Raw genomic sequence first — 10,026 nt, 5'->3', positions numbered from 1 at the left:
CAGATAATTTTCCGAACGCCTTCATAAGTCTCAACTTCTTGTGGGATTAGGATTGTACGGGTGGTGGCTTTCCGCATTTCAAGTGGAATATCTCAATCAATGTCTGTATGACTCGAGCTGCTAGCTCAGATCCATTTATTTATTAATAACAATTATTCACATAATTAATTCAACGTAATAAATAGATCTGTAATAAAAGGAGAACCCATTTACTTTATGCCTGCATTCTCAAGGCACCGTCCAGTCTTATGACTTCGCCATTAAGAACTGGACTCTCGATAACCGATTCTACAAATTGTGCATATTCAGCAGGAGTTCCCAGTCTTGGAGGAAAGGGTATCGAGTTTGCCAGAAAATTTCTCACTTTCTCAGGCAGTCCTTGTAACAGTGGTGTATCGAACAACCCAGGTGCAATAGTCACAACGCGAATACCTTGAGTTGAAAGATCTCTGGCAATGGGAAGAGTCATGCCAGCCACAGCAGCTTTGCTTGCTGCATACGCAGCCTGGCCGATCTGTCCATCGAAAGCTGCTATGCTAGACGTGTTGACTATGACTCCCCGCTGCCCATCTTCGTTAGGTACATTCTCGCCGATAAGACCAGCTGCCAATCGAATTACGTTAAATGTTCCGACAGTGTTGACCATCAGTACATTTTCAAAATCACTCAATTCATGAGCCCTCTTCTTATTGAAATTGTATGTTTTATAAGCTATCCCGATACCAGCACAGTTTACGACCACATCTAATTTACCAAACTTTTCCTTCACCAAGTTCAATGCTGTTTTGACATCTTCCTCTGATCTTACCTGGGAATATGTTGTTCATTTCAATATTTTCAATAAAGATCATACCTAATATATTATAAACTATAATTTTTGAAACATCAACTTATGATTCAATTGAAAATTTACATCAGTTGGGGAAAATGCTGCAGATGGTCCAAGCTGATCTGCTATCTCATGTGATTTAGATGTGGCAAGATCAGCAATGACAACTTTTGACCCTTGCTTCACAAATCTTTCGACCGTCGCCAAACCCAGGCCGGATCCCCCTCCAGTCACTAAAGCAACAGCTCCCTGTTGAGACAATTGATAAAAGCCCAAATAAAGTACTCAATCGTCGCAGAAAAAACTTGCAAAAATTTTTGCCCCCCAGTCAAGTTCATAGGTAGAACAAAATGAGAAAACGCCTAATATATTATTGAACTATTGCACTCTTAGGCGCGATTATTACAACAATCGACCATCTAGTAATTTTTATTTGCAGGGATGGAAGGTGGGTAATCTAAGCATCGTGAGAATTCACTCTTTCAACGATAAGCGTTACATTCATAATTCAATATGCATTTTTCAAAAAAGATGAACATACCGGCGTTCGGCTGTTGGTCAGACATAATTGACTTAGTTAAAATTTATCATACCTTCAACATGTTCTGTCTGTGGTAGAAAAGTTGGATCAACAATGACGGATCAAAATGATACTGGTTCTTAACTAGATCGTTCTCGTTGTACTGACGATAATTATTCAGTTCTTATCAAAACATGATTAAGCTGTTTATTTTTTCCACTTCTACAAACCACGTGTCCTTCAATTACACTTTACTACTCCGTGATTTTACTACATGTTTAACTAGCGCGTGTGATGTGTTGTATCTCGAAGGGTCGATTCTCCACTCACTAATCACTGGTGATTTGAGACACGAAAGTAATTCACAGACAATTGGACAACTATTGAATAGGCGTGGCCAGAAATGAGGTAGGCAATATGAAAATGTTTCTAAACAGAATGTATTTGTAGGTTTTATCGGAAGCAAAATCACATCTAAACAATAGTCACATTGTCATTTTATTTTGCACGTAATATCGATAAATTAACGAAACAGAACCCGTAAATATCGGCCATGCTAATGTTCGGTATAGAGACGCTTTGGAATCTACCTATTAAAGCTACCTATCTAACTGTCGAATTGGCGAATATGTTCTCGTACGTAAGACGAAATTTTCAGGTCGAACTTGAGCAATGGATTTCGGTTCCCGGATTTATTTCTATAGTCCAAATTCGAAACATACCTTTCTATTTTTCATTATTCATCTTATATGTACTTTGTTTGTGCAATGGTTGACTCTCTTATTTCCCCGCTACCAATGAGCGATCGTGTTGAGGTTGGCCAACTTGAAGTGAATTGAGTGGGTGAGGACGTTATTGACCCGGCGGGTTGTCCTCCATTTTTTCCCGCACGAGGCTTCCGTTTGTGTCATCTTTAATTTGATATTTATACCTGACCTGAGATTATTGTGACGGAAAAAATATAATTTTTTTGGTGAGTAGATGTTGTTTTTAATGTGTGACGAAAAATAAACCACAGACATCCGGCATTGACTCGGCATTCGTGATTACTTTACATTTTTTTTAAACATTCTTTTCAATCGTCTTGGTTATATCCAAGCTATCTGTCGGCAACCATTTGCAACTTTAGTATACCTGCTACTTTTACCAAGGTCCACAGCATGCACATTCTTTCTTTTCCTTCTATTATAGCGTGAATCAAGTCACGAAGAATTCAAGCTTTTTCCCGCATAATCTATTTCTGTGGAATTTTTTCACTCAAAGATATTCTTGTCGAAATTCGCATAAAGACTCAGCAATCTTATTTTAAGTAAAAAAAAAAGCAACTATTTTTCCAGTGCACCAAAGTTTTTTCATACATTAGGCTAATACTGAAGGTTTAACATAATATTTAATCACATATGGTAGCAGCTGTTCGCTTCGCCTTGGCTCAGCTATAACTAGCGGTGCATAAGAATGAAGTTGCTATTTGCCATGCTATGATATGATACGAATATAGAGGTATTTTTGTTTCAGACAACATGTCGTTCAACCGAGGAACAAAGAGGGATGCTTTCGGGAATCGTGGATTCAATCGGAATCCTGGAAATGCTGGGGGCGGGGTTAATCCTTGGGAAGGAGGCATGATGCCTGGGCGTGGAATTTTGCCTACACCAAACAACAACCTTGCTCTTGCTTCACCACAGGCTCAACTTGCGATAGCCAGCAATCTTCTCTCTAATCTACTCCGTGGTCAACAAGATGTACAACCGCAGGTAATATTTTAACTCTCAGGATTCCAAAGTTTTGTCAATCTTAGAGTTTTAAGGAAAACAGCAGTGAGTAAGTCAACTCCGAATATTTCCAGCTCAACTATTTGAGAATCGTATTCATTCTATTTGAGTGCCATATTTTTTTTTTTTTTTTTTTTCCTATATTGACGCTATTTTTGAATTTGTTGTAAAATACTCAATTTGATTTAGAATATCAATAAATGTTTCGATTCAAGTTTTGTCCTGTACATGTTAGGTGCCTTCGTTGTTAAGTCTTGGAAACAACTTTGGTGGGCCAGGGCCAAATTTTCGAGGTCAACAACCTTTCGGACCTGGTCGTTTTAATGACCGTCCAATGCGTCGTCCGATGGAGAACCGTCGCTCAGAGCCCTACAAGGTATGAATTGAAATGAATATGCTGATTATTTCATACTTGTGAATTTTACAGTAAATTTTTCGATATCATTCCTCAATGTGACGAGTTGAAGAAACTTTTAACTACAGTGTTTTTTCTTTCTCTCTCTTCCTTCCTCTCTCGAGTCCTGGTTCTCAAGAAGAATTGTTGGATAGAAGCTTCCAGAATAATCTTTGAATATGTGAAACTTGTCTTCATTTTGATCTGTTCAACTTTTATGTAGTTTGGTGGACATTCACTCCTGCTCATGCGCAGATATATGGTATCTGCATAACCATCATTTGTTTCTTAGACAAAAGTGGAAAATTGCAAGTATTTGCTTTTGTTGCCCCACAAACATGTAAAACGAATCTCCGATAGTATTAGACACAAATGCGCACACATACACGCATTCAATCTCTTTATCTTTCTATCAACTGAGAAAAACTTCCCTAATTGGTTTATGTTATTACACTCAACCTTCTTACACGGGCATGTATTTTCCTGCCCTAAATATCCACTTGGTTATATAAGAATCAAATTCGATTCAAGAAGAATCGTTTCACGGCCAATCAGAAACTTCTTATGACCATTTGGTCATTTAACCCAAATGATTAGATGGGCCCTCGCGCCCGCGATGGCCCTGCTGGGCGACGTGGCCAATCTGCGCAACAATCTCGTGCAAACCAGTCCGGCAATCAACGTATCAATGGAAACCAAAATCAGCATCGCAACGATAAATCTTCTAAACCAAATCCTGCCTCTAAGCAAAATCAAACTGCCACTGTCAAAAAGGAATCACAGGATGTTAAGACTTCTGATATTGAAAAAGCAGATACATCTGATTTGAAAAGGTAAGCAGCTGGTGATTGCGAATAGCTTCTTCAGTCTTCAGCCAGTCTTACTCTATCATCTTCTTGGGTGTTTCTTCCCCAAACAATTAAACGAAAAACGCAATCGCCAAACCTTTCTCTCCTACTGACCACATTATCTTAGTCAATGGACTATTGTCATCTACGTTGACTATGTAAAACAAGAAAAAATATTTTCCCTTAGCAAGAGTTTATGGAACTTTGCAGGAAATTAAATCAGTTACATCTGCTAATGGAGAAAAAAATCAAAATTGATAATGCCATGATTCCTTGCATCCAACCATTCCTATACTCTATCTTCGTTACATTTGAAAGTTCTCCTACGAAATCGCCAATCTTCGATTATCCAAGGAATGTATGCACTTCAGTTTACATAATCTTCAGATAATGAGACATTCTCCGAAATTTTCCATTTTCGACAGATGACTTGCTATATCAATTGTTGTTATTATTTAAACTGAAATCCAAGTGTCGATTACATACAAGCATATAAAACATCATTCAGTCTGCTTCAGGATTCGAACTCTTTAGTTTGTTCAATATTTTTCGTGCAGCGTCGTTCTCTAAATGGATTATGCCTGAGTATTTGACGTTTATGATTATTTAAAGTTTGAATGTTATCAGTAACATTTGAGATGGATTTCAATCAAACTTCACTCATGGCCGAGTCGGATTTCATCCTCGAGTTAATGGGCATCTGTTAATGATTCAAGTTTAGATTTATAATTATCGTACATGGCTATTGCAAAACAAACCCTTTTAGAGTTTCGTTGGTCTAATGAATCTTCATATATTTAAAGATGGAATTCTTCATCTACATAGTCAGCTTGTTGAAAAGCTGTTATATTTATTCTTCCCTGGAATTCACTGATAACGCGATGTAATTTTTGTAGCAAAAAAGGTAATTATATGTATATTCTTGAATAGGATCAAAACTGAACTCAGTGACTACTAACTGTTGATACAATTGGTGTTAAGTTTATTGACTGTAGAAAGTTACTAAATTTTTCTAATACATTTTATTGTGAATTTTTCAATACAATTACATTTCAACAGATATGTATTTTAGTGTCATGTTGATAAGCAATTAACGAAATTGATCTCTTAACTCTTTAATAGGGATGAAGAAGTCAACCAAACATTGAAAAAATAAATATATGTGGTAATTAAAGATTATTTAATTTTGCTAATAGTGAAGAAACCGACGATGTTGACACTAAAAAACGCGATTGGAAAGATGAAAAAACAGAAGAATCTACACTATCAAATAAATCTGAAACTGCGGAAGATCTGGGCCAAAACGAAGACACTCTAGAAAAAACATCGGCTACAGAACCTCCAAAAGATGGAGATACCGCAACTGCATCTACTGATAAGGAAGGAAAAGGAAGTGGCAAAAAGTGCGAAATTCGGCATGCGGAGAGCCGTTATGCCGATGTTCCCATGACCCGCATGTTTTGTCATGTCTGCAATAAGCATATGTGGGACGGTTATGTAAGTTAAGTCCTCCATAATATAAATCAGAATATTTCTTATCTCTTTCGTACTCACCAATCCGATATTTATTCATTATCTTTCAATTATCATTTCGCATCATCACAAATTAAATGGATTTCAGTCTTTCGAAAACCATCTTCGCGGACGTGCACATCAGTTGATGATGGATAAACTGGATGAATCTTATAAACTGAAGGTAGATTTGATGAGACATGATTTGCGTGTAGCCGAGGAGCAACGCGAACTTAGTTTGACCAATTCAAAACGTCGTGGCAAAAAGGTATAAGAATTTGATGAGAATTTTATCATATTTATATTAATGACAATAAAGTTTTAGCACTTAATTCTAGATTAAAGCTGACTCAAATATTAATATATTCATGAGTAAATATTTTTCTTCCAGGTTTCTGTTGATCTGAGTGTTCGAGAGTACTGTACAATGTGTGATCTCAATTTTTATGGAACATTGTCGATCCATCGTAAAAGTGAGAAGCATCAACAACTGAAGACATTTTTACATCCACGTTGTCTGGAATGTGCGAAGGAATTTCCATCTCGCATCGAGTATGATGAACATTGTCTTACACCGACCCACATGAAATTGATAGTACCAGTTGAAAATCAACGGAAAACCAAAAAGAAAGGTGAGTTGTACCACCAAGTATAATTTTTTCGTGCAATCAATTCGTAAATGACTACAACGTTGCTCTCAAATTGTCTTGGTACAATATCTTTATTTGTAATTTATACAACAGAAAAACTACCCAAGGGAGAATCTGAAGTAAGTACTGTCGAAGACGAGGAAAAAGAAGTTCTAAAAGCAGAAGCAAAGAATGACAAAGAAGAAGAATTGCCTGAAAGTACTCCACTCATAGTTGACTTTGCCGATGTCACGAGCGATCCTCAATACAAAATACCAACCTTTAAACAATGCCGAAACAAGCAAATCACTATTGGTAAGAATCTATGATTGAATGTATCTCAGTTCATAACACAAGTTTAGTAAGCGATGATACCAACTGAATTTTATTCTGATTCATAGGGAAGTCAATGGTGAGAGAAGTTAATGGGTATTATTGTGAGAAATGCCGTCGCTTCATGCTTACATCTGATGACATGACTGCCCATTTACGCGGAATCACCCATTATCGTAACTTCGTACAAGAAGTTAAATCTCAGATATCTAAATCCATGACTGACGCCGCTGCAAAAACTACAGAAGAACCCGAAGTATGTTCATTAGTTCAATAAGTATTACTGTACTTCATGAATAATGTTCATGGTTCCCAGAGTATCAAATGTAGAGAGAAACTATTGAATTTTTGTGTATTGAGCATAATACTTTCTCAACGTTCAGCATTCCAAGTCTGTGAATCATATAAGCTCTGGCTGAGGGAAACCAATTTATTTCGATTATAGGCAGACAAGGACCAAGATAAGATTGAAAAGGACAGCGAGGAATACGAGGGTAATTGGAAACGGCGTAAAACAGTACATTCAGAAGACGAAGATGATTCAGATCCTAAAAAGCCGAATGTAGAAAACGATATTGAAATATCTACCGCAGTAAAGCCAACCGATGGTGACAAAAAATATGATCCGTTGGAGGCTGATGCTGAAAGTGAAGATGAGAATCATGAGGGTGAGGGAAAAAAATCATCCGCCGAAAAAATGTGGGCTGATATGGATAATGACATTGATGTTGAAATTGGCAATTTACTCGAAGACGATACCGGCGAGGAGAAAGTGTCGATTTTAGAACCTGAAAATACACCACAGAAATTAGAAAAAGAAACTACTCCAATTATCAAGTCTACCAATCAAAACTTACCGCGTGGACGTGGTGGCGGTTACCGTTCCCGTGGAAACCGGGCGCGGAGATCGCGTCGTTGAAAAACATGCTCAACATATGATGGACATGATTTATTCCTCATATTCCATTGACCGATAGCAGAATTCACGGGATCGTTAACAGAAGAAATAATATGACTTTATCAGTGTGAAACATATGCCGATCTACGATTTGCTGTTTATGTTCGAAATTAAGAAAAAAAGATGGCAGCACAGTTCGACAGAAAATCCAACAAAGACCATAGGTATTCAAACACGGTCGTATCTCATTTAAATTATAAAAGCAGTGATAACTTTTTTTTATGTATGTCGTCACACAGACAATATGAGCTTTTGTCCGTACCTATTGTTCTACACATATAGGTATGCGTATTATTTATTATTATTGATGAATATACCTGATAGAAATTCATTGTATATGAAATCTTGAATGGTGGGAAAATGTTTTGTAACATTTGGTTGTTGGTGAAATTTTTATGTATGCCATTGTTACATTAAACTAGCAAAGCCGCGTAATTTAGCAATTCGTAGAAATTACATGGCTATGGTATACCACAGTCAATTGTTTCGTTCGTACGAAAACTTTATTCATTTAGGTTAATTTTTTAACAATTATGATTCCGAGGAGATCATGATATTCTGTTTTTATGCAACGAGAGTTAGAACAAATTTCTATTGTTATAATTATATATTCGTTTATATGTCTCACAGTGTAATATTACAGGCAGAAGACAAAGCAATGATTAACGAGATTCTATAGTAGGTTTGAAATCGTAGCAATGAATGGTAATTTTTTTCTTATTTGTTTCAACTAATTTAAGTATTGAATCAGTAGCTTGTTATTTTTAAAGGTTATATGAATCAGTACTTTTGTGACTACTGAACAAGGTTAGGTTTTGATTTTTTCTGAGTGACTGAACACTTGACTCATTTTATTTTTCATATTTGACAAAACTGTGAAATAAACAAATTTTGAAAAGATGTTTACTTATTTTGAATCCTCGCTACAGTTTCGAATGTGAAGTGGGTGTTTTGCAAAAGGTAATACATAATAGCTAAATCTCATAGTATATTACCGTTTATTACAAATAGTGATGATAATAACAGATAACAGATTTAGAAAAAAACTTACGATGTATTCACTGTTACTAATCCACAACTAGATGCGTCGAAAGAAATTCATCTACTGAGTCAGTGTCCCATTTGTGAATATCAAGGACATCTTCAACCTTACCATCCTCATCAAGCAACTTAATAACAGGATCCAATCCACGAAGATATTTGATTTGTAGATTCTTGAACTTGCTAGGTCTATCACTCTTGATGAATGCTGCATAGAAGAATTGAATATGCAACGATTCAATATTTGGTCAACTTAACGACTGATATAAAATATAGTACATTGATATGTTACAAGCACTCCGAATTATTTGAACCAATGTAGATTTTCGTAGATCAATTTGTAGATTTCAATACAATGAACCTGGAAACATGCAAATACAGAAAAATAATTATTCATGATTAGAGTACCTTGAATTTGTGGATATGCCCCAAATTTACAAGTGCAAACTTCAAGTATTGCCTTAGGATATCTTCTTAGACTGGAACCATCATCATCATCTTTCAGGCAGCACTCTCTGCACTTTTCTCTAAAAGATTTCAAAATTAGAAGGGATATCTTTATCGAAAATGAATTGAGGGTAAAAAGGTTCTTGTATACTTTATTATCTAATTAAAAAATTCTTAGTGTATTTTACTAACTCTATATCATTCAGTTTGAAATTGTTTAAATTGTCACACGTTGAGCATAACAAGTTGGCCTTATTAAATCCCAAAATTTTACAATCTTCAGGTGTAAATTCTGACGAAGCAATGGTTACCTGCAAGCATAAATGGTGCCAAGATATTTGTTAGAAAGACGTGTAAAAGAGGTCTATGTGTTACAATAAAACAGTTGAAAGCAGCCATCAAAGAGTTTCCGAATGATTGCTTTTGGTGTTAACGGATAAAGTGGACTTTACAAAATGAGAGGTTAGGGTAAATTCGGTTTAAATCAACTTACCAGCACTACGAAAAACACCGTGAGAGTCATTTTAGGAACGGACATTTTTGATTCAATGATAATTACTATAATCTGCGTTTAAGCAACATCCGTGAAAAGTATTATTCGAAAACTGGCCAGAATACCAGCGAGACAACGAAGACCGTTCAATTACAGCCAGTAGATCAGTTTGAACCACTTGCAACTGCCAGATCACTACACGGATATCAGATGATTCTGACACTTCTTTACCCTCCAAGTGCAGCAATGC

At 36.3% G+C, this 10,026-nt stretch overlaps 3 protein-coding genes across 3 annotated transcripts; 1 reads left to right on the top strand and 2 right to left on the bottom strand.

Moving 5' to 3' along the window:
- Positions 1-96: 96 nt before the first annotated feature.
- On the bottom strand, positions 97-1,695 carry LOC124174619 (3-hydroxyacyl-CoA dehydrogenase type-2). Its single transcript, XM_046553916.1, has 3 exons — positions 1,423-1,695; positions 914-1,078; positions 97-808 (listed from the first exon to the last, which is right to left on the bottom strand). The coding sequence occupies exons 1-3, from the start codon at positions 1,429-1,431 to the stop codon at positions 215-217; spliced, it is 768 nt and encodes a 255-aa protein (XP_046409872.1). The 5' UTR covers positions 1,432-1,695; the 3' UTR covers positions 97-214.
- A 482-nt stretch (positions 1,696-2,177) lies between these two features.
- On the top strand, positions 2,178-8,695 carry LOC124174610 (zinc finger protein on ecdysone puffs). The gene is made up of 10 exons (XM_046553879.1): positions 2,178-2,322; positions 2,865-3,103; positions 3,357-3,497; positions 4,113-4,348; positions 5,560-5,860; positions 5,985-6,143; positions 6,267-6,507; positions 6,619-6,819; positions 6,906-7,093; positions 7,283-8,695. The coding sequence occupies exons 2-10, from the start codon at positions 2,870-2,872 to the stop codon at positions 7,754-7,756; spliced, it is 2,175 nt and encodes a 724-aa protein (XP_046409835.1). The 5' UTR covers positions 2,178-2,322; positions 2,865-2,869; the 3' UTR covers positions 7,757-8,695.
- A 68-nt stretch (positions 8,696-8,763) lies between these two features.
- On the bottom strand, positions 8,764-10,023 carry LOC124174625 (selenoprotein F). Its single transcript, XM_046553924.1, has 4 exons — positions 9,777-10,023; positions 9,476-9,594; positions 9,245-9,363; positions 8,764-9,044 (listed from the first exon to the last, which is right to left on the bottom strand). Exons 1-4 carry the CDS (start codon positions 9,819-9,821, stop codon positions 8,863-8,865), a joined length of 465 nt encoding a protein of 154 aa, XP_046409880.1. The 5' UTR covers positions 9,822-10,023; the 3' UTR covers positions 8,764-8,862.
- Between the last annotated feature and the right edge of the window lie 3 nt (positions 10,024-10,026).

The sequence above is a fragment of the Neodiprion fabricii genome, chromosome 2 (genome assembly GCF_021155785.1).
Source record: "Neodiprion fabricii isolate iyNeoFabr1 chromosome 2, iyNeoFabr1.1, whole genome shotgun sequence".
Taxonomy (NCBI): domain Eukaryota; kingdom Metazoa; phylum Arthropoda; class Insecta; order Hymenoptera; family Diprionidae; genus Neodiprion; species Neodiprion fabricii.
The sequence above is the reverse complement of the archived record's forward strand: the minus strand, read 5'-3'. Positions and strand labels throughout refer to the sequence as shown.

Excerpts from the sequence above, each read along its gene's own strand:
- LOC124174619 (XM_046553916.1), bottom strand. Across the intron at positions 809-913 it reads CAGCATTTTCCCCAACTGAT|GTAAGATCAGAGGAAGATGT; the intron begins GTAAATTTTCAA and ends ACATATTCCCAG.
- LOC124174610 (XM_046553879.1), top strand. The coding sequence starts at position 2,870 with ATGTCGTTCAACCGAGGAACAAAGAGGGATGCTTTCGGGAATCGTGGA. Across the intron at positions 3,104-3,356 it reads AACAAGATGTACAACCGCAG|GTGCCTTCGTTGTTAAGTCT; the intron begins GTAATATTTTAA and ends TGTACATGTTAG. Across the intron at positions 6,508-6,618 it reads ACGGAAAACCAAAAAGAAAG|AAAAACTACCCAAGGGAGAA; the intron begins GTGAGTTGTACC and ends TTTATACAACAG.
- LOC124174625 (XM_046553924.1), bottom strand. The coding sequence starts at position 9,821 with ATGTCCGTTCCTAAAATGACTCTCACGGTGTTTTTCGTAGTGCTG. Across the intron at positions 9,595-9,776 it reads CGGTGTTTTTCGTAGTGCTG|GTAACCATTGCTTCGTCAGA; the intron begins GTAAGTTGATTT and ends TTATGCTTGCAG. Across the intron at positions 9,045-9,244 it reads GGCATATCCACAAATTCAAG|CATTCATCAAGAGTGATAGA; the intron begins GTACTCTAATCA and ends TCTTCTATGCAG.